The sequence below is a fragment of the Choloepus didactylus genome, chromosome 15 (assembly GCF_015220235.1).
Source record: "Choloepus didactylus isolate mChoDid1 chromosome 15, mChoDid1.pri, whole genome shotgun sequence".
Lineage (NCBI taxonomy): Eukaryota > Metazoa > Chordata > Mammalia > Pilosa > Megalonychidae > Choloepus > Choloepus didactylus.
The window spans coordinates 68,146,827-68,170,625 of record NC_051321.1 but is presented as its reverse complement, the minus strand read 5'-3'; the positions used below and the strand labels follow the sequence as shown (position 1 = coordinate 68,170,625).

Sequence of the window (23,799 nt, the reverse complement as noted above, 5' to 3'; positions counted from 1 at the left end):
CTGAGTGGGAAGATCTTGGGCCCTGAAGCTTCTCACCTACTCTTTAGACCAACCATTTTTTCATCATTGTCCCCTCCCCCAAAAGAAACCTTTCTAGACATTTTTTTTCCTAATTGCCTCCTGCCATGAAATGTCCATATCACAGATATAATGTGTATCTGTGCTTTATACATGAAAATAGTAAGCTTTTTTTGCCCCTCCCCAAGAACAATTTCTCTCCCACTTGGGGGCAAAATCGCCTCTGATGAAAGGGCTCTCCCGGACCAGTGGTTCTCAAAGTGTGGGCTCCAGGTCAGCAGCAGCAGCAGCACCTGGGGCCCAAATCCAGGGTTTCCAATTCAGTACATGTAGCCTCTGGTCAAAACATGGGCATTTCTAATAATTCCCAGGCAACACTGATGTTGTTGGTCCGGAGATCACCCTTTGAGAACCACTGTACTCATGGAAATTGGGTGTGTCCTGGAGCCTGAAAGGCTCTGAGTTCAAATCCTTGCTCTGCCACTTGGTAGCTGGGATCCTTAGGCAACCTCTCTGAGCCTTGCTTTGCTGTCCATAACATGGAGTAATGATCTCTCCCTCATAGACTGTTGGGAGAAGTAAATTGTGTCCACATAGTGCATACAGCAGTCACCCAGTAAAGGGGGTGTCCTAGTTTGCTAATGCTGCAGAATGCAAAACACCAGAGATGGATAGGCTTTTATAAAACGGGGGTTTATTTACAATTACAGTCTTAAGGCCACAAAGCATCCAAGGTAACACATCAGCACTCGGGTACCCTCACCGGAGAATGGGCAATGGCCTCCGGAAAACCTCTGTTAGCTAGGAAGGCAGCTGGCATCTGCTCCAAAGCTCCGGCCTCAAAATGGCTTTCTCCCAGGACGTTCCTTTCTAGCAAGCTTGCTTCTCTTCAAAACATCACTCCCAGCTGCACTCTCTTTTCTCTCTTTGAGTCAGCTCATTTATATAGCTCCACCAATCAAGGCCCACCCCGAATGGGTGGGGCCACACCTCCATGGGAACATCTCATCAAAATTATCTCCCACAGCTGGGTGGGGCACACTCCAAGCAAATCCAACCAGCACCAAAACTTCTGCCCCACACAAGACTACAAAGATAATGGCATTTGGGGGACACAATACACTCAAACCGGCACATTCCACCCCCTGGAACCCAAAATGGCATTATCTTTCCAAATACAAAATACATTCATTCCACAATACCACAAAAACTTAAATCATTTCAGTAACAAAAGTTAAGCACAAAATCCCATCAAAATCAATTTAGGCATGGTCAGTCCCAAGGCACAATCTTTCTTTAGCTGTGGATCTGTGAACTTAGAACAAGTTACGTGCTTCCAATATACAAAGGAGGGACATTCATAGGATAAACATTCCCATTGCCATAAGGAGAAACAGTAAGGAAAACAGGGTTAACAAGAGCAAAACAGTTCTTAAAACCCGCAGGACAAACTCCATTAGATTTCAAAGTCCAAGAGTCATTTACAGAACAATGTTGCATCCTTGGGGCTTGAGAGAGCGGGAGCCTAACCCTTCCCAAGGGCCTTTTCGGCAGCCCGTTCCTCTCCAAACACTTAGGTGAGTGCTCCAACATTTCCACACATTGGGGAGACCACCTTCTCGGCCCCACCCTCCTCAAACATCGGGGCAGCTCCCGGATTCCCTTCCATCTCCGGGTCACACGCTCAACCCCTTCAGAACAGTGTGGTGGCAGCCAGGCTCTCCCCAATTCCCTGGAAATGTGCTCCACCCTCTTTGGGACTGAGGTGGCAAAACTCTTCCAGAGCATCGAGGCGGAAAGCCCGCCCTCGACCTCCAGGGCAAACTCACCCTTTCCATGCATGTGGGCTGCTCCGCTCTCCCAGCCCCAAACCTCTTGACTCCAGACCTCAACCTCCATGGCTCTGTCTTTGAAGAGATTTTTCCTTTAATTTTTTCCTTGTCTGTCTCCTCCAGTGCAGACCGGCAATGGCTCCGTCTATAAAGATCTCGCAAAAATTCTGTTGGCTTTGCATGAAGCATGCAGGGGTCAAAGCCATCAGACAATAGGAGTTTCCACAAATCCTTTCTGCTTAACTCCTTATCCAATCTTGGCTTGTCCTCAGGTTGGGCTGTAGCTTCTGGGATTCTACCCACTGGAAGCCCGTAATTTTCCAAGCCATCAACTTCTGGTTTCTTTGAACCCAAGAGTTCAGTTCTAAGTTTATCTCTCTCTGCTCGCATTTTACTATAAGCTACAAGGAGAAACCAGGATACGTCCTCCACATGTAGTCTGGAGATCTCCTCAGCTAAGTATTCCAAGTTGTTGCTTCCAAATTCTTCCTTCCATCTGACACCAGGACTCAATTTTGCCAAATTCTCTGCCACTTTAAAACAAGGATCGCCTTTCTTCCAGTTTACAACACATTCATCATTTCTGTTCAAGTCCTCATCAGAAGTATCTTTAGAGTCCATATTTCCACAAACAGTCTCTTTAAAGCTGTTTTGGCCTTTTCTATTAAGCTCCTCACAACTCTTCCAGAAATTCCCCCTTATCCATTTAAAAAGCCATTCCAACATGTTTGGTATTTGCAAACTCAGCAGCAAAAGCACCCCACTCCTGGTACCAAAATCTGTCCTAGTTTGCTAATGCTGCAGAATGCAAAACACCAGAGATGGATAGGCTTTTATAAAACGGGGGTTTATTTACAATTACAGTCTTAAGGCCACAAAGCATCCAAGGTAACACATCAGCACTCGGGTACCCTCACCGGAGAATGGGCAATGGCCTCCGGAAAACCTCTGTTAGCTAGGAAGGCAGCTGGCATCTGCTCCAAAGCTCCGGCCTCAAAATGGCTTTCTCCCAGGACGTTCCTTTCTAGCAAGCTTGCTTCTCTTCAAAACATCACTCCCAGCTGCACTCTCTTTTCTCTCTTTGAGTCAGCTCATTTATATAGCTCCACCAATCAAGGCCCACCCCGAATGGGTGGGGCCACACCTCCATGGGAACATCTCATCAAAATTATCTCCCACAGCTGGGTGGGGCACACTCCAAGCAAATCCAACCAGCACCAAAACTTCTGCCCCACACAAGACTACAAAGATAATGGCATTTGGGGGACACAATACACTCAGACCGGCACAGGGGGGTTCTTCTCCCCTCACTCTGGGAGATGTTCCAGAGCTACAGAAGGCCAAGGGACACATAGCTTAGATGGGGAAAGGCTCTGCGCTGCAAGGGGCAGAAGGTAGAAGAGCTTTAGCTTCTTAGCCCAAGAGAGGACAGGGGAGTGGTGCCTGGGCTGAAATGGAGGCTGTAATGCAGGGAGCAGGTGGGAAGTGCCAGCGTGGGCTTGTTCACCAAACCCACCTATCCCAGGATGGCATTAAAGAACACAGCTTTTTCTGGGGGGACATAATATATCCAAACTGGCACACAGCCCATGGTAGGTACTCACCAAATGCCAGGCACTTAATAGAAATGTTTTCATCTACTTTTATCTCCCGAACCAAAAGATGGGGAAACTGATGCTTTGAGAGTTTAAGTATCTTGTTCAAGATCACTTGGCTGGTAAGAGAGAGAGCCTCTCTGGAACAAGTAGTATTGTGAAGTTAACTGATCTCTTTGGCCCAAGGGGCCTCCAAGGGTGGACCTGAGGCCAAGGGCCAGTTCTGGGCTGCTCCCTTGCGCTATGCCGCTCGTCCCATCAGTCACCTCTTGTCAACACTGCCTCCTTGCCCTGCTTTGGCTCTGTCCATCTCTCTCTCCAATCATGGCTGACAGTTGGGGCTGCCCTTGTTTCTCAGCTGGACACGACAGTGGTCCGCCTGCTGGCCTCCTTGCTCCTGCTGGCTCTCCCCCAACCCATTTGCTCCACTCTGACCACAGTGAGCTTCTCAAAGCACACAACTGACCATGCCCCTCCCCTGCTGAATCCTTCTGTGGCTCCCTGCTGCTCTCAGGATAACGCAAACTCCTTAGCTGGGCACCCCAGACCCTGCATGGCTCAGCCTGGCCTCATCTTTTCCCATGTCCGCTCTCGTGCTCTCGGCTCATCCATGCTGAATTATTGCAGTTCCCTGAACGTGTTACACTCTCTTACTCCCATATCTTTGCACACGCTGTTCCTTCTGCCTGGAACAGACTCTCCCACCTCTTCTCCTGGCTAATTCCTTCCCATCACTCAGTTCGTGGTTGAGATGATCCCTCCTCTTTGAGTCTTCCCAGCCTCTCTGGTGGCTAGGAAAGGTGCCCCTCCCCACCCCAGTTATTTTGCACCCAGACAGGTTATTTTGCACTTCAAGGTAGAGAACAGTGCAATGGACCCACAGTTTTACAGGTTGATTTCTGTCCCCCAAAAAAGATACGTTGAAATCCTAAGTCCAGTCCTTTGGAATGAGACCTTATTTAGAAATTAGATGAATTAGTGAAGATAAGGCCACACTGGAGTAGGGTGGGCTCTAAATCCAATATGACTGGGGCCCTTAGAAGAAGGGCAGAAGAGACAACACACAGATGAGGTAGAGATTGAAGTGCTGCATCGACAAGCCAAGGAACGGCAAGAATTGTTGGCAAACACCAGGAGCCAGTAGAGGCAAGGAAAGATTCTCCCCTACAGGCTTCAGAGCGAAGGAGGCCCTGCTGACACCTGGATTTCGGACTCCTAGCCTCCAGGACTGTGAGATAACGTGTTCCTGTTGTTTTAAGGCACCTGGATTGTGGTACGTTGTTATGGCAGTCCCAGAAACTAAGACACCCAGGTAGCCATCACCCCACGTCACCAACGAACCCCCTACCCCATGATTCTTCTGTATAGCATTCCAGCAGGGAATGAGGTTGCCTGTTTACCGATGTTGCCCTGACCAAACTGCACCAAGACAGTGTCTCAGCCACCACCATCTCTCAGGACACTAGCACAGTTCTGGGCCCAGAGAAGACAATCAATTGCTGGTGGGTACCAGGAGTTCAGAGTGGTTGAGCACTTACTATAAAGTCAGGCGCTCCTCTAAGTTCTCACCTGCCTTAGCTTGTTCAGTCCTGAGCACGTCCCTATAAAGCACACGCTGTCATCATCTCCACGTCACAGACTGGAAAACTGATGCTTAGAAGGTTATCCAGCTGGTCAATGGTAGAAGCTGAGCTGAGGCAGCTAACTCTAGCTCAGAGCTGACCCCAGAAATAGAATGTGGGCCACACATGTGATTTAAAAATTTTTCTAGTAGCCACATTAATACAAGGTGAAATTAACTTAATACACTGCATTTAACAGAAGTGAAAGTTATCCCTTCAACATATCATCAATATAAAACTTTATTAACGGGGTCTTCTGCAGTCTTTTTTCCAAGCTAAGTCTTTGAAACCCTGAGTGTTGGACATGACAGCGCGTCTCAGTCTGGTCTAGCCACATTCCAAGAGCTCAGCAGCCACATGGGCGGCCAAATTGTGGAGCGCGGCTCTAAAGCTGACACTCTCTACTATCGGGACCCAGGGCTCTATAAACAAATAAACAAATGAAACAAGAAAAGAGGTCCAAAGAGCCCTGGGTCCCGATCTTCCCTCAACAACAAATAATCCTTTGCGTTTATGGCCCTTTACAGTCCCTCCAGCACCACCTACCCACCATGGGCCATTAGCCCACTGCATGGATGAGGACTGTGGAAGGAGTGGGATTAAGCACCTGGCTCAGACACCCTGCTGGCAGGTGGCAGAGCCGGCCTCAAACCTACCACCCTGGACTCCAAGCCCAGCGTTCTGGGTGGGTGGGTGCAGATGTGCCTCGAAGCAAGACTCTCTCATCTGGCAGAAGAGGGACAAAGCCAGAGGGTGGTGTCTGATCTAACTCTAGGCTGGGTCAGGTTTGGGACAGGAGCCTTTTGGAGCCCTGTTATGGTTTGGCCCTGGAAAAAATGATGCCCCTGGTGTGTGGCAGCAGTAGGCATGGTCTCAAGTTGCAGATGAGACCGTGCCAGTTTGGCCATGAGAGGCTAAGGAAAAAATGATGGCAATGGAGCATAACTTAGCTCTGAAGGCCTCTTGTTCTTGGCAAATCAGAGGGGCTGTTACTAATAGGGCAAGCACTCATAGGCAGACATAAATACCCCTGGCTGCAGGACTGATAGACAACTTGATGGGACAATGCTACAGGGTAGCTGGGTGGGCTCCCTGTGCACCCTGGCTCAGTGTGGGCTCAGGCCCGTATCCACCCAGGTGGGACAGGCAGGTCTCACCCACTCACAGGCAGAGCCACAACCAGCCAAGGCTCTCCAGGAACCCAGAGTCTCAGGTCAGTGACACAAGGGACCCTCAGGACTCTCACCTGGCTCCAGGTGCCCCTAAGGCCCTCAGTTCTTTCTTTCCAGTGAAAACTGTTCCAGGACATCTAGAGCTGGAACAGGCTCACACAGGGTACTCAGGGCCAGCTTGGGGCAGTCAGCTGTGAAGATGCCTCAGAGGGTGAGGGTGGGTCATGGACCATCCCTTCTGTCTGCTTCAAGCCAGTGGGCACCAGCCAAGCACCAGGAGGGACAGGGACGTGAGACTGGACCCTTGGCAGATGATGCTCTTTTCAGCAGTGTCTACAATGGCCGAAGGAAGTGGAGACAAAGCCAAATCCTAAACTGCTGTCTTCCCATCTGCTCCCCTGGGGACTCTGCCCTCCTACCCGTCTGCCTGCTTTAGGCTCATGCTGAGGCTAGCTCACGGGGAGACCATGCCAGCCCAGGGCCAGGGAGGAAGGTGGCTGGGGATTGGGGGGTAGGGTGTGCCAGTGCACAGGATGGGTGGGGAAGGGAAAGAGAAGAACTGTCCTTTCCTCAAGCTGTTTGTGTCTGCCAGGGATTTGGGATACGGGTGGCAGCTGGCAGTTACAGAGAAATCTAGGATGGCCCTTTAAGTGCAGTGCAAGTGCTGACTTACCAAGGACAGCAAATATTTGCCACACGTGCTGCACTCTCCCTTTCCACACCCACAGCAGACTCTATCAGTTGAATACCACACTCCCTTACACAGAGCCTGTTTGGCTTCATGATCCTTTTCAGGGAGCCGCTACTAATCAATCAACATTGGCATGTGAGAGGAAATCCATTGTCATCCTTTCTAAGAGCCTTCAGGGCACATCTGTGCTGGCAAGGGGAATCCTATTAAGCTCTGCTAAATGCTTCAGGCATTCCAGAAGTTCCTGCCTCCCGGCCCCACTTCTGCACACATCCCCTCCCTGTGGTCTCACATCCTGGGTCTCCCTTCTCAACCTCTTGCTTGTTCTTGGGAACCTAGCCCAGGAGATTATGCCCCTGGAAGTCCCACAGGACACTGCTGCAGGCAGTAGCTCCAGACTCCAAGCTCCAGACACCCCGGGCTCAGCAGCTCGCCCTCTAGCTTCATGCTCCCAGGGGAGGGGAAAGGGGGTGGAGCAGGCTGGAGCCATGCTTGAAGCCTGGAGAGGACCTGAGTGTGTAGGGCTGGTGACCAGCATCCAGCATGAATCTGGAATCGACAAGTGTGCTGAGGGGATGGGCTCCCAGAGACACTGCAGGAGTCCCCATCTGGGCACCACTTCCAGCCAGTCCCTGGCTCCCTGCTCCCAGCCCCTATCCAGACTGAGGCATGCCTGGAACAGCACAGAGGCAGTGCAGAGATGAGGGGACACTTCTCCATTCATCCAGGATTCCCTTCCATGCTGCTGCCTTATTTGGGCCTCCAGACCCCCCAACTCCATCGCCCTTGGGGCTCCCTGGTGTTCCCTCGGATTTTCAGCACAAGCTCCTTGACACCTCGGGAATCACTTGTTTGCTGACCAATTTGCAAAACTCTGAAGGAGACCAGCATCATCGTAGGTTTCCCTCCCACTCTGTGTACCCCAAAAGGGCCCCCAAATTCTCAATGGGACTCTGCCTTCTTGCAGATGGCTCTTCCTCCGAGGACTGTTTCCCTGCCCTGAGAGCCCTGTGTGAGCCTGTCCCAGCTCTAGATGTCCTGGAACAGTTTTCACTGCACCGGAACCACCTAGGGCGCTGGTGAGGGACGACCATCCCTGGGCCTCACCCCACGCTCATGGGAGGACAATCTCTGTGGGTGCCAAGGACCCTGCATGTTTGGTAGAAGCCCCAGGAGATGCTTGGGCATACCAGAATTTGAGACCCCACTCCCACAGGGGTGAAATGTTTTCATTCATTCATTCATTCATTCATTCATTCATTCTACCAGTACATATTGTGGTTTACCCTGTGCCGGGCACCAGAATGGGGAAATGGGAATAGGGGTGAGTGGCAGAACCTCAAATCCTCACTCCTGCTGGTGTGGCATTTGTTTTGGGTCCTGGGGTACCCTGGGCCTAGAGACACAGTAACAGTCACGTCAGAAGCTGCAGGTCACAGGGAGCCCATAATACCCCTGATTTTCTGAGTTCTCCTCAGCTAACCCCCAGCTTCCCAAGGGTATTATTAGCTGCTGGTAGTAAGAAGCACTTTGCATACATTAATTAAGCTCTTTACATGTATTAAGTCATCCAATCCTTAAACTACTCCGAGGTAGGTACTCTTGTTGCTCCCCTTCTATAGATGAGAAAACTGAGGCACAGGGAGGCAAAGTGACCCGCTCCAGGCAATCTGGCTCCCGAGACTCAGCCCTCTGTGTTCTGAAACATTCTGCCTCCTTGTCCTTTGAGCTTTGGGTAGAATATGCCCCAACAATGCCCCCTCCCTGCTCTTGGGGGTCTCAGGGAGTGGTAGGGATGGCTGAATGGACTGGCATCCTGGCCATCAGTCTGGTTTTCCAAAACATGCCCCAGGCCAACCCTTCACGGCCAGTGGGGTGAGCAGGGGGGCCACACGGGGGTGCGTGTATGGGGTGGGGGTAGACAGAGCCAGTTTGGGGGGGTGAGTAGCCTCGCTCTTGGCTTTCCCCCAGCTCCCTTGCTCCCAAACCACCCAGCCCAGGACAGCCAAACAGAGCTGCCATTTGTCAATCTCTGGGTGAGGGGGTGGGGTCCAGAATTCCACACTCAGAACCATCTCTGCAGTCACTCATGATCCCGTTCAACCATGGGACCTGGGTGGGGAAAAAGGGCTTATGTCCCTCCCCCTGCAGCATCCCATATAAGAAATGAACTTCTAATGGCTGGAAATATGATAGAATGGTGGAAAAGGACACAAAGTCCTCTGAAGCTGCAGCTCTAGTTGTTCTAAAGTGATGCAAAAACTGCCTTTTCATCAAATAAGAAGAGAAAAACAAAAAGATACCAAGGAGGTAAGATGGGAGTCAGCACCATCCCAGGCCTAAAGTGTGTGGCTGCCTCAGACCTTGGACCATGGCACACGCCCCTGGCCCCAACGCCACGCAAGCAGCCCCCAGACATCGTCACCTCCGTTGGCCTCTCAAGCTCCTCTTCCCTCCCTCCTTCATTCAGGCAGGCCCCTTCCTGGGTTCCCTGGCCAGGACTGATCCAGGACACAGGCCCTCTAGGCCTCTTTGGACCTTTCCCCAGCCGCTGACACCCCTCCAGTGGCTCTTCTTTTGGTGGAGCTGCAGGGACAGCCCAGGCCTTACCTGAGACGATGGTGTAGCCAATCCCCCGGGGACGTCCTTTATCCTGGTCGATGGCAGTGATAACACGCACTGTCGTGCCCTGGGTGGGAGAGAGGAGGGACTTCAGTTTGGCTGCCCAGCCCCCAGGCTGCTGCCTTTCTTCGTAGCTGTCCTGGCACCCTCAGCTTCCGACCCCAGGAGGTCTCCCGGCTGCAAGGTCAGTCCTGGAAGCAGGAGTCAAGTGCTCAGCCTGAAATGTCCCTATCATCCTGGGGGCACATACGGAAGCTCCCAGGTAAATGTCCTAGTGTCCTTTGGAGAGGCCCAGCCTTGCCGATGCTATCATCCCCCCTTTCCCTCCCATCTTCCTTTATTCAGACAAACCACCCAAGGAAGAAGAGCTGATGGAGGAGAATTGACCTCCCATCAAATTGCCACGTGGCCTCAGGAAAGTTGTTGCATCTCTCTGGTCTCATTTGGCTCCATCTTAATACAAATAATACCTAAAACCCTGAGCCCTCAAGGGTGAGACTCCACTCGAGGCACATTGTTTTCCCTGGGGACTGAGTAAAGGAGAATATCATGGATCAATTACTCTATGGATGAAAATGTTATAAATCCTGAAAGCAAGTATCTCTAGGCATGACCACAGCAACCCTGAAGGCCACCATGGCCCAACAAGCCATGTCCCCTTCAGCACGGCATCTGGCAGTTCCTGTCCCAAATGACTCTGCCCATACCTCACCCATTCTCCCAGCAGCACTGGTGACAAGGGGCCAGGTGCTTGGGCTCTCAGGATGGAAAGTCAGGGACCCTTGCTCTTAGGGAGCACGCAGTCTGAGGGGAGGGGTCAAAGACACACACGGACAGCTGATAGACACAGATGGGGGTGTTCAGATGGAGAAATGTACAAAACATACAGCAGTCCACCTGGAGGAAATGGCTAAGGGTTGTACCAATGCTGACATTTAGGATGGATCATGAAGGATGTAGAGGAGTTTGCCAGGGAGAGAAAATGAAAAGGAAGGTGCCCCACGCAGAGGATACAGTACAGGCAAAGGTTTGGATGCATAAAAGATTCTCCTAGGAAGAGATCCTGGCATATAACAGGTACATTCAAATGTCAATTGAAAGAATGAATGAAGGAAGGAAGGAACAAATGAATGAGAGGACCTGAACATCACCAGCTCCACCACCACTTGCTGGGTCACCCCTAGCCCAGGGCAACCTTCGCCTTGTTCCCTGGGCCCTACTGCACCGCTGTCCATGCCAGCTGTCAGTTACTGTGACACCTGCCCACCTGGGCCCGCCTGAGGTCCCAGCCCCAGGCTGCAGGTCTCCCTGGTGAGGGAGAGCAGGACAGGCGCTGCCCCCAGTCCTTAGGGAACTGTCAACCTCAGTACTCACATATCTAATGAAGCGCTCTTATGGCCTTGACTGCTGCTTGCCCATTTGCCATTTATCAGCCGGAGGCTAAAACCTGTGCCATAGCCCCCACCCAGGGCTCAGCCTGCAGGCTGCACCCCTCTCCCCAGCTGAAGGCCTTTTCCCGCTACGAGAAGCTTGTTCCTAGACACCCAGGCCCTCATGTGTCCTGGGAGGTGGGGCCCGGCATGGGGGGCCAGATGCCTTCCCTCCGACTCCTCCTGATTTCACTTCCAGGGCACATGAGGGGTGCCCACGACCCCTACTTTTCCAGGCAGTGCTCCTGCCCTTCACAGATGTTGCTCCATCCTCTCCTGGGCCCAGGGGGGTAGCAAACCAGAGGACCTCCAGATTTGGCTAAGGGAGGGTGAGGGTGGTTTGGGAAAAATGTCTCCTGCAGAGAGATGGACACAGCCCAGAGGCCAAGGCCATGCAGAAAGACCTTCCACTTACTGAACCACGTCCAGTCCCCTCTTTTGACCCCTTCGCCTGGGGGACAGGAGCTCTGGTTGGATCCCCTGGGAAAACAGACTGTTACAAGTCAGAGAAAGACACGAGTAAACTAGTATCTTCCAAAGTGGGTTCTGATGGACTTGGTCACATGGAAAATTCCAGCAGCAGCAGCCATCCTCCTTTCCAGACCACTCACCCAGCGCCTCGCACTGCTGCAAACCCTTGAGCTGTATCATCTCATCCAACACACAGCAACCCATGAGATAAGCCCCAGCCTCATCTCCATGTGCAGACAAGGAAACTGAGGCACATAAGTTAAGTAACTTTTCCAAGATCTCACAGCAAGGAGTCAACAGTGAAGCCAGGATGTAAATTCAGTGCTCTAGGCTGCCAGGCGACACTGCCTCTGTAAAAGGTGCTGTTATAATAAGGAAACTGCCAATTAGTAAAGCAGTTGCTATGTGTCAGGCACAATTCCAAGCCTTAACTTATGTATAACTTGGGGAAAATCCATATATCCCATCTCTCCCTTGGAGATTCCCAAAGTGCTTTAGTGGAGTAAGGCTCCAAGCAGTAAAGTAGTACAGAAACCTCTGAACTTTGTTCTTTCTGTTCTGTAACCAGACTTTCCTATTTGAAGACGGACCCTTTACACACAGCATCCGTTAACAGCCCCAGACGCAGGGTTCACAGGTGGTATCTGGGAAGGACTGCATTAGCCTTGAAGTGCATTATACAAACATCACCCCACAAGGGGCCCTCTGGGCAGGGGATGCCCCTCTTGAGGTCACTCCTCAAACCCTGCCCCAAGGAGGAGGTCCCACAGGGTGCAGGACTCTGGCCTGAGGCTCCAGCTGCCAGGATGCGTTCTCTGGACATGGCAACGGTGCCCTGAAATAAGGACCCATGCAGCCTGGGTCCCACACGTGTCCCAGCAGGGGGATCCTCGGGCTGCCCCTGGTTAATGAAGCCCAGTGCCTGCTTGGGCACCGCTCCAGGGAGCCACTAAACATCCAACCCCACGGCGCATCTGCAGGGCCCCAGGTGTTCTACCACAGTGTGGGCTGGGCCGAGGACAGGGAGACCCAGGAGAGGGGGCCAGGGGCCAGCAGGGTCCTGTGCAAAGAGGGAACCTGGTGGCCAAAGAACCCTTAGTCCTCAGAGCCCAGCAAGCATCTCACCCTTGGGCCCCTAGGCCCCCCGGCTTCCCAGAGTCCTCCTGGGAGGGCAGAACTCAGAGGAAGCTGCCCCGTCAGGAGGACCAGAGGACAAGGAGGCCCGTGCTCCCCAAGAAGAGCCATCCTGAGCATCTATGAAGCGAGCTCTGATGGGCTCCTGACAAAGACTGGGTTTTCATCTCTTTTTGGCTAAACAAATCCATTTTTAATAAAACCCTGAGCTTTTAATACAAGTACAGCTGGAAAAGACTGGGGATGTTATGAGAAGGAATTAACAGGGAGGAATGGGAGCCTTTGGGAACGCTTGGCTCCTGTTTCAGAGTCTCAGAGATTATATTTTCAATATACTGAAACTTATTTCCAAAGACAAGGGGATGGAGAAGTGTGGCTGCTGCCGACCAGGAGCCATCACCTCGGCTGTGGGCACTCTGTCTGCGGCTGCTCCAGCCATGACCTGGAGAGCAGATGGCCAGGCCCCCGGCTCAGCTCCAGGGCTACAGATGGGCCTGACCTGCCCGAGGGGCCTCTTCCCTTCAGGTGGAATCCACGTTGTGAGGAGGAGGAGGAGGCCTCCTGGAGAGGGTCCTGACCCCTAGTGATGAAAGGGGTGGCACAGCACGGTGGTTAAAGGCTCGGTTGCCAGACTGCCTGGGTTTGAATCCTTTTGGTTAGTCCCTTAACCTCTCGCTACCTTGTTTTCCCCATCTATAAAATTGGTATAATAGCAGTTCCCCCCCCTCAGGATGTGATCCATATAAAGCACTTAGAATAGCACCTGGTACATAAGAAATACTATAAAAGTCACTGTTATTAATTGGGGCCTCAAGCTGCTCTGAGCAACTAATGAAAGCTAAGGCACCTCTTCCCAGGTGATGCACATACGCTTGATGCTTTCCAAATGGTTTCAGCTAATTCAGATGCCCTGACACCCAAGATCAATAACCCCACCCTGGAAGTAAGGAGTTCTCTGTGTATTATAAGGGCAGCTGAGAACCCACGGGGAGAACTGACTTTAATTGAGCATTTACTCTGTGCCAAGCACTGTACTGGGAGGCCAACATAGGTTCTCTCACCTTACCCTCCCAGTTACATATGAGGAAACTGAGGCTCAGAGGGTTCAGGGACTTGCTTAAGGTCAGAGGGTGTTGACAGTAGGCTGGGTGAGGGTCACTGGGGAATGGAGGGTGCAGGGGTGGGCCTGAGCAGGCCCCACCGCCCTCAGGCAGAGGTGAGAGGGCCCAGGGCTTGGTGCCCAGTGGGTGTGCCAAGTCGAGGGGCCGATGAGAGCCACAGTGAGGTGAGCAAGGCGGCCCCTGCCTATGAGGCTTGGGCCCCAGCGGGGGAAGCTGGGGACTTCTCCATAAGGAACCGTCTCTCTTCCCTGCTGTGGCCTGCCCTTCCAAAGGAGCCCTGGCCAGGAACCAGGAGCGTGGCTGAAATGGGAGCCCAGCTGAGCTTCCTGGTGTCTGGGGCACAGCCGTCTCCTTCCCGGCCAGCTCGGCTGGGACCTCCGCCCCCCACCATTTCCATGGCAGGATTAAGGACTTGAAAAGTGAACCTGCAGTTTGCTGCGGGAGTGGGAGGCGCCCCGGGAGAGGGGGAGGCCAGCGGGGGCTGCAGGGGACTTCCGACTAGAGCTGCCACAGCAGATTCAGAGGCAGAAAATCCTATTTCTCAGTTCTTAATTCCAGTCAATTCCAGTCAAAGGGCTGATAGGCATCGGCGGGCAGTAATTTGTGCAGTTTATCCACTCTTTTCGCCTTCTATCGGTCCTTCACTGACGGGCAGGCTGACATGCTGCTGCTCGAGTGAGGAAATTAAAATTTGATGCAATAATCCCAAATAAGAAGGATTTTATTAGGTAATGTATACACTTGAGATGAAGGCATTCTGGCCTGATACACTGATAGAGAGAGGCATACATTCTGGGAGCTGCAGATAAAGAGGGGATGGGGGAGAGGGGAAGGGTCCGAGTGGAGGCTCTGGGCAGCAAAGGCTCAGTCAGAATGGGGATGTCTGGGTCCTCAGGCTGCTGCTCACGAGTACTGGCCTGGCCTGGGAATTACTGCCCTAAATCAGGGTTCCACACCTGGCAGGGAAAACGATTAGAAGCCTTGAAAAATCAGGCTTGGAGTGTACGGGAGCCAGTCTGTAGGGGGAAAGCTGTGGGGGAAAGGGGAAACTTGAGGACTCTTTTTAAGCGTGGAGACAGGGAGGAAAGAGAAGGATGTGCAGACATTGAGAATGATTCTGTGGGTGCTGGGGTCCATGAGAAGCTGAACCCCTCAACTTACTCCCTTGTCTGGCTCCCCCCAGCCCAGCCATGACCCAAGCTGGGGGGCTCAGACCTGCCCCTCCCAGAACAGGGGTTCTGGTGGCTCCCAAGCACGGGCCTTCGTGCTCTCGTTGGGGCAAAGGCAAAGAGACTCCAAGGTCCCCGGGGCCAAGAGAGTTCTGAGGATCATTATCAGACACTAAGAAAAGCAGAGGATCAAGGATACAGACAGAGCGTAAAGAGAGCAGGTGAATAACCATTTCGGTTTGCTGGGACTGAGGGGCTTCTCAGGACGTGGGGCTTTCCACCATCCTAGGAGCCCCTGGGATCCTTAATAAGCATCTTAATAAACAGCTGATAGATTAGTAAAAAGAACGAAATGTAGAAATGAATGAATGGACAAACTAAGAAATCTGCAGATCTGAAATGGAAACACAAGATAGTTTGATTTCATATTATTTTGCTAACGTAGGGTTGCTAGAAAAAGACAAACTGCAGGGCCTCAGAGGACACTCAGACCACCTCATCGGCTTTTGTGACTCTGAAGCTGGAATCCCCAATACAAATCCTGCTACCTATAACTAATATAACTGACTGACCCACTACTCACTCACTCACCACTGTTCTTTAAAGCCTGCTAATTGCCAGCACTTGCTGGGTGTTTTATGCTCATGCATGCTATCACCAGTCAGGTGAGAAAGGCACTGTCCAGGCCTTATTATCCTCATTTCCCCAGTGAAGAAGCGGGTCGTGTGGCTACCTCTGCAGGCTGCTGGGATGAAGCCAGAAAAAACATTCTAAGAAAGGTGGCGAGTGAGCTAGGAACTAAGAGTGGGGGGACTTTGGATGGGTGACAAGAGCAGGGATGAGAGGTGATGAGGAGGGGAGGATGAGGAGAGGGCCGGTCTGGCCAGGGCTTTGCTTGCTCATTCATTCATTCATTCATTCATTCCATCAAAACTTCTCAAGCACCCACTATGTGTTGTGCCCATGAGCAGACCCCATCCCTGCCAGTTTAAGCCTCCAGTCCAGCAGGGAAGCAGAGGTTGAGCAAGTTGTCTCGAGAGCACTGAGCACCAAGGAGGAGAGTTATGGGGGCCCCATTTCATTTGAAAGTGCAGGGAAGTTCTCCCAGAGAAAACAGCATGTAAGGTGGGACCTGACCGCTGAAAAGATGTAGGCCTGGCAAAGGAGATGGGGAGAGGGGCAGGTATGGGGAGAGAGGTTTTGGGGGCTGGGCAGAGCAGGGACAGTCTTCAGTCCCCAAAGCTGAATTTCCTGCAGTTCACAGATAGGCAAAAGGGAGAAGTGGGGCAGGGGCATTGGGATTTCCCCTTTTGGACTCAAAACAACTTCAAATACCTGCAGTAAGAGACTAGAAACATTTTGCTTCTTAGATCCTCCAGTCTACACTTGTCCCAAGAAAGAATTGGTCAAATACTATGCCCCCACCCCCACCCTGCTGCCCCAACACAAATACACCTGGAGACCGAAGCAACGTGTTTCAAAGTTGCCAAATCAAGGATGCCAGTGGTGAGGACAGACCAGTCTCCATCTTGGGGTCAGGCTTCCCTGACATGTGGTGGCTTGGGAGCATGGTCTGCACCCTGGCCAAGGGACACCCACCTCTTGCTTATGCTCAATTCTGTGAGCCCGTGCAAACGTGCAGGGGGTGCCCTGAGCCTCAGGTGGGTGCCCCACTTTGCTCTCGAAGCTGTATGACCTTCCTGTAAGCTAGTTCCCTTGAAAGAAGGGGTGCATTTTTCTTTCCACCAAATCTGCTCCCCAAGCTGCATGTCCAATTTATCTGCCCAGAGAGGGTGCTGGTTTTTTTTTTTAATTTTTTCTTTTCCAATTTGCACAAAAGCACTGAAGGCTGCCAGACAAGAGAGGCCTCTCAATACCCGCCTGGTTCTCAGCTGAGCACCCCCCTCTTCCAAAGGCACTGCTGAGTGGGCAACGGCCATATTTTGTTCTCTAAAACCTCCTAGTCACAGTTGATTGGACCTGGGGTGGACAGTCAATCTACAAGCTGGCTGGTGACATGCCACAAAATCATGAGCACAGTCAATCAACTTGCCTCTCCTGAAAATCTAGAATTTAGAAACCCAAAGACTGAGCAGCTAGGAGGAGCAGTTGGAGCTATGAGCTCTAGGGGCAGAGCCAGGTCTGGGAGGGTCTGGGGAGGGGAGTGCAAGCTGCTGCCACATTGGTGAGTAGAACCTGGGGCAAAAGAGCATTCTTGGTTGTCTGAGAGAGCCAGATTGACCATTGGGGGACATGGCTAAGCCACACTGATGTTTTGTTGACTCTGAGTCCAAATCCACTCTCCAGCCCAGGCTGGGTTTTCCACAGGTGTCCTCATCACTCCACCTAAATCTTAGGAAACCACTCCTCTTCACCTGCACTGAGTAAGTCGTTGTTCTTTGTCACTCAGAGCCCTCTGAGGATGACATTGAGAGAGTAATGGGATGGGTGTGATGTGAAGAGGGGTCTGAAGATTTCACTGTGCTAGGAGACCCATAGCTGCCATGCATAGGACTGGGGGGGAGTGTAGGAAATGCTGAAGAGGCGCATGTTGCACCAAAGAGGGCCCCCATCCCTAACAGAAGCTCAGCAGGAAGTCCTTCAAGGGCTGCAGAGGGTCTTACCGGAGGAGAATGCTCGTAGATGTTGGTGCTGTAAGGCAGGTTGATGAAGATGGGGTCCATGTCCTGGACATCTGTGATGATGATGGCCAAGTTGGCCAGTGTGGACAGAGGCCTGTTCTTGTCTTGATCCTTAGAGAACAGAGGGTACATGGTCTTAGATTAAGTGATCTTGTGGACAAGCGCATACACACCTGTTCACACACGCACACACATACATACCAACATGTGTGGCATGTACACGCCGAACATGTACCCCTCACACATGTGTGCACACATGTACACATGTGCTCATGCACTCCCACGGGGAAAGGCATGAGTCCACAGAAGCTCAAGTACTCAAGAACCCACAGTGATCTCTGACCTGTAGAGGAAAACGCACACAGGGCCCCCAAGACCCAGAGGAAGGTGACTTAACCAATGTCACGAAGCAGGGCTGGGCTAGAGCCAGAGCTCGGGTCCCCTGCCTAGCCCTGACCCACTGGGGTATCCAGTGGGTGGGATGATTGGTTTGGGGTGAAGAGATGGTACTGTCCTTAGCTCCCTTCCTGTGATCAGCCGGGGGGGGCCCACTGCTTCACTTTGTGCCCACTTTCTGCCTCCCTCATTCCAGGGCTGCAGAGGAATGTCTGCATCGGGGACTCCTCTGAAGAAAGGACTTTTGGCAGCAGAGAGAGCCCCAGCTCTGGGCTCTGCATTTACTGGCCAAGCAACTCTTCTGGCCAAACCACCAGGGGGCGCTCCAAGGCCTATGACATTTTGGGGAGGGGGGCAGGTGTAGGAATCCTGAGAGGTCATGCAGGCCATCCCTCTGTGGCCAGGCAGACAATGTTTAAACACTCCTAGTGGGTTGGGAACTCAGTCCCATAAAAGCTCACCAGGAAAGGAAACTGAGAAACCGATCTTGTATTACCCTCATGCATGGTGGACTGTGATAAACCCTGCAAGGGCCTGGAGGCACTGTGCTAAGCACCCCTTTTGGATTTGTAGGTATTTCTGTTTCCATTATTCAGATGAGTTAGAGGCTCAGAGAGGCTAAGGAATTGTGCTGAGTCACACAGCTGGTGAGTGTGTCGCTAGGACTCAGACCCAGGTCCTTTTGATGCAAAAATCTGCTCTTCACTGCCTTGAATCAGGGTCCCAGCATCAGCTCAGTCTCTAACTTCCTGGGTAGCCTTGACTAAATTCTTTTCCCTCTCAGAGTCTTAATCTCCGTATCTATGGCCTCTATGGACCCTTGGGCTGGCACATTCTCTGGTCTGGGATTTGAGGAGCGACTGACTGTCGGTAGGTTAGATCTCTGTTGGTTTGCCTGGGATGACTTGAACAATGAGTCAAAGGAGCCTGGTGCCTGCTCCTGCCCTCCAGGGGGAGAGCTGCAGAGCCTCGGAGCCTCAGAGGAGAAGAAGGGCTGATTGTCCTTAAGGGTCCTCAGGGCAGCCAAAGGGAGGGCAGGAAGGTGTTCAGGGATGGGGGCCTGGTACAGCATGGGAGGGCAGAATACAAAGGCAGGAGGAGCCTAGCAGAGGGGCCACAGGAGACAGCCTCTCAGCTCCAAGGCCCTGGGGCCCATAGCCCAAGTTTGGGTGCTGTCCTTGATGACCACTCCCAGCCAGGGATGGGAATGACCACCAGGCAGATGGGGCTAGAGCAGGGGGGTGGCTCAGCAGGAAGCCCCTTGTCCTCTTGGGCAGGGTATGCCAGTGCTGCTGATTGGTCATTACCAGGCGTTTGCCGCCAGCTGGCTTTTGTCCAGCCTGACACCTGCCCTCCCGTCCCACACCTGTGGTTACAGACCTGTCCCTGCAGCCCAGGCCCCCATCCAACCCACGCTGGACTCCACGACTGGGGAAAGGGGCTGACAGTGGGAACATCTGGTGGAGAAGGCACCCTGCCAGGATCCCAGCTGTGGCTCTGGGGGCTGCAGCTCGCCCCCAGGGGAGTCCTCGCGTTTCCCCACCCTGGTGCCCATCCAGCGCGGCTGGGAGCCCATCCAGCTCCCTGCTGGAGAATCTCTGTGGGGAAATGCCCAGCAGTCAAGGGCACAGCACTCCCCCACGGATCAGGTGGGGAAGTCATCTCTCTCGCGCACAACAGCTACCAGGGGAGTTGGGGGGCCCCTCCTGTTCTACTGCTTCAAGGCCTGATTGCTCAGAGATTAACGGCAATTTAACTGTATTCATCACCGCAGCGGGAGCCCAGGCCTCCTGATCGCCTCAGGCCACCCATATTCTCGCCTGGCCCCGCTCTGGTCTATTCCTCACCGGCCAAGGCCATTCTTACCCAGGGTGAAAATTACCCCACGGGGACCGGTTCACAGCGAGAAAGAGAGCAAGCATCTGCGCGCTTCCTGGCACAGGTGTGTGCGGATGGAAGGCTGTGGAACGCTATGGGTACGTACAAAAAGCAAATTTTGGGCTGGCCTGTCTCCTGGATTCCAGGAGTCAGTTTTCCAAATAGCAGCCCACACCTCCTCCCAGGCAAGGAAAACTTAACCAGGGGAGAAGAAAAGAATATGGGCGTCATTTGCAGTGAATGCTCCAGGGAGCCAGGAGACTGCTCTATGACCTGCCGAGAGGAGCCCCCAGCACTGCCAGCGGCCCATGCTGCCCGTGGTGCAGGGCCAGGGGGTGGATTCTGTGTGTCAGGAAAACAGGCCCTGGATGGTCAATAGGGACTCATGTAGTTTCTTGCACTCTTGGCCTGAGCTTTGGAAACAGAAATCTAGAAGCCAACAGGCCAGCACCTCACTCTGCAGCCAGCTGATGGCTTCAGCTGTGCCCTGAGGCAGCAGCCAGGAGCAGCGAAGCGGGGAACACAGGGTCCCACCCTATTTAGGGTGAGGCTCACCCATTCCCCAGGCCCTTGCAAACAGCTGCATCAAAGACCAAGCAGCTATGATGTTCTGGAGCCTCAAAGACTCCTGGCCATGGGGCATGGTGGTCGGAGCACAGGCCTGGGAGTCAGACGATCTGGGTTTCAGTTCTTGCTCTCCCAGTACTCATCAGCTGCGTTGAGTCCCAACAGTGTCATCCATAAAATGGGACAATTCCTCCTCTCCTGCCTCCCTCCCCTGACTGACTAATCCTTGAATTAGACCCCCTTGAATTCCCAGGGGTCTGCATGTTGCCTGGCCCAGGCGGATGTCCCCTGCTGCGTGAGTATCCCTGCTCTACCAGGAGAAGCCAGGATGCCTGCACCCTGCTGGCTCCTGCATTTTGGGCTGGGGCTGATACCTCTGTCCTGCCTCTCAGCGATCAGAGGACACCGTGCACTATGGGCATCCTAGGGTGCTTACCAGGGCAGGCTCTGGTATCAGTCTGCTGGGGTTCGAATCCTGCTCTCCACAACTTACTAGCTGGGTGACCTTGAATTTCTTCTGTCCCTCAGTATCCTCATCTGGAAAACAAGTGTCTTAATGCTTATAACACAGGGCGATTGGGAGGTTTAATGGAGATGATTCATCCGAGGGCTCAGCACAGTGCCTGGAATGCAGCACGCACCTCAGTACCATCAGCTGTTGTCATTATTGCTCTTGCCATCATTATTACAGACCCATGACCAACAAGCCACTGGGTCACGTGCCATCCAGAATGTCCCATTGCTCCCTCTGAGGGTGAGAGATAGACAACATCTGGTTGTCTGGGGCCCCAGTGCTGGCGACTCACCGTGGCATTGACGGTGAGCTGGTACGCCTGGGTGGTCTCATAGTCCAGCTCTCGGATCACTGTGACAATGCCACGGGCACTGTCGATGGAGAAGAACTGGGAGGGGGGCTGGAAGGAGTAGAGGACGCTGCCGCCTGCGCCCAGGTCAGGGTCCGTGGCATTTACGATGAAGATGGGCGTCCCCACTGGTGTGTTCTGGGGAAGAGAGCAAAGCAAATAAAAGGGTGAGCTGGAGCTCCCAGCTGCTGCATCCATCAGTGACGGTTCCCCCAAAGCCCATTAACCACGTCCCTCCAGCCAACCAACCTGCGGCTTTGTAATTTTTATTCTAAGAGGGTTCAGAGGAATTTTAAATGCAGTATCTTTTTTTCTTTCTTTCTTTTTTTGATGGCCTCCTGGTGGCTGTAACAGCACCAGTTCCAAAGGTGATCAGCTCATCCTGGAGCTCTGGATGAGGGGACTTTCAGTCCCCAGGCACCTATTTCCTGCTGGTTTTGCTTCCTCTGTCAGGTGTCCCTTGGCTGCCCAAAACTCAGGCCTGGGCTGCTCAGAGGGCAACCGGGAATTTGCATTTTTTGAGGTTTCAAGGACAGGTTGCAGGAAGGTGTGAGCTACAAGGGTCTGGCAGGGGTCACTGGGGGCTTGGCCTGGCACCACGGAGGTTACCTGGCTTGCCCTGGGGAGGGGCATCCATAATGCCATCCTGGGCCATAGAAGACTGCCACCAGAGAGCCCACAACACCTGCTCAAATGTCACCACCTCCTGGGAGCCTTCCGTGATTCCCTCTGCTGTACACTGCATTACAGACCCCTGCATCTTTCTGATTTGGGGTCTCTGGCTAAATGCAACTTCCTCCCAGAGGTCTTCCACACTCCTAAGGCAGGGCAGCTCCCACGCCCCTCCCCACTGTTCATATGCATGATCCCATGGCAATCCTGGAATTCTTTATCACCCACATTTCTCCTATAATTCCTGGGTCAAGGCCCATTTTCCTGCACAACACATGTACTATTTGGACTCTATCTGCCTTACCCAGCACAGTGCCTGGAACATGGCAGGTCATTCAGTAAATGAATGAATGAACAAATGAATGAATGAATTTCTATGATAGCACTTAGCACAGTATTTGTTTGTATCCCCTGCCTGATTTTAGCTCTCATCTCTGCAGCTCTTATCACAGTTCTTGGCATGTAAGCCACTCCTGGTAAATGCTGTTGAGTGAATTAATTTATTCTTAATTTAGTGAGCTCTAGACACATCTGGGGATCAGGCAATCTAAGCAGGCTCTTTGCAGAGACAGAAAAGCAAAAATAGTCACTGCCTCTGTTGACTAAGTGCTATGGGCCAGGCACTGTACCAGGGGTGGCATCTGTTAACTCTTTAACAAATAGCTTCCCAGGTGCTACCTGTTATCTTTTTCGAACAGGAAGCTGAGGCTCAGAGATGTTAAGTAACTCCCCAAAGTCACACAGCCAGACAGTGGTAGACTAAGCCTTAAATTCAGGTTTAGCTAATTTTGAGCTCTTGTTCTTAGCTCCATACTAAATGCTTTTTTCACAACTTCTCCCCTGTCTGATGCTGATGTAAAATGGACGGTCTTTTATGTTTTCTCTCTACTGGGACAATGGCTGGGTCCCTCCTGACTCCCGCAGGGCTTTGTGGGAGTTGAGCACCCACATTGCTGCCCTCTTTCTGTGCTGTTGGCTCTGACCTGGGCTCTACAGCACCCTCTCAAGAAGTTTCTTTCTTTGAGGAACAGTCTTGAGCAACCTGGCAGCCCTCTCCAGGGTCTGATGGAGCTATCTGCTTGAGGCAAAGGTGTTCTTTAAAAGGCCCCTCGACAAACTGATAAGTGCCTTCTGAGAATAACGTCATGGAATTGCGTTGTCTCTTTCTGAGGTTGCTGATCCTCCCCATCAGCAGGCAAGCATCAAGCTGTATAGACAGGCTCATATCCTGCCCTTTTCCAACCAGCACTGGGGGCAGTAGGCAGACAGTGGGAGTCCCCTCTCCTCCATACCATCCATGACTCCCCAGTTCCTCTTTGCATAAAACTCAGGTCTCTCATGGTCTGGCCCTGCGTCCTCCCTTCCACTTGGTGCCCTGGTGGTGTCCAGCTATTTGTGCTTCTCAAACACAGCAGGCTTCCTCACACCTCTGGGCCTCTGAATCTGCTTTTCCTTGGCTAGGTCTGCATTCCCTGATTCAGCTGCTTGGAAAACAGCTGCTCTCTTTCCCTCCAAAAGAGAATTAAGTCTGCACAGGGACAAAGCAGATGAGTACTAGGGCTTCAGGGATGGACAGACCTCTTCCAGAGTCCCAGTCTCACTGTGTCCTTGAGCAAGTTACTTAGTCTCTCTGAGCCTTAATCCCCTTCCTGTAAACTGAAGTTAGTAATATCTTATAGAGTTGGTGTGAAGAGTAAATGAGCTCATAAGTGTAAGCTTCCCAGCCCATAAGTGCTTAGAAGATGGCAGTTGTGATTTTAATTTCTGAATGTCTTCTAGAGCAGCGTTGACAAGAACACCTTGAAGGGTAGGGCAGGGAGGTGTCAAGAAGCACCCAGAATATTAACAACTTTGTACTGGGCGTTTCCTGTCTTCCTCCCACCCCCCAAGATACATTTGGAACC

The 23,799-nt window shown here is 52.3% G+C and overlaps 1 protein-coding gene across 5 annotated transcripts in view; it reads right to left on the bottom strand.

Moving 5' to 3' along the window:
• The window catches only part of CDH23 (cadherin related 23), a 401,997-nt gene that overhangs the window by 224,122 nt on the left and 154,076 nt on the right, over positions 1-23,799 (bottom strand). For all 5 annotated transcript variants that reach the window (XM_037804411.1, XM_037804406.1, XM_037804407.1 and 2 more), the window contains exons 7-9: positions 21,167-21,361; positions 17,502-17,630; positions 9,541-9,619 (exon numbers count right to left, since the gene is read on the bottom strand). In XM_037804411.1, the coding sequence (XP_037660339.1) occupies positions 9,541-9,619; positions 17,502-17,630; positions 21,167-21,361 (403 nt within the window). The remainder of the gene's footprint in view (positions 1-9,540; positions 9,620-17,501; positions 17,631-21,166; positions 21,362-23,799) is intronic.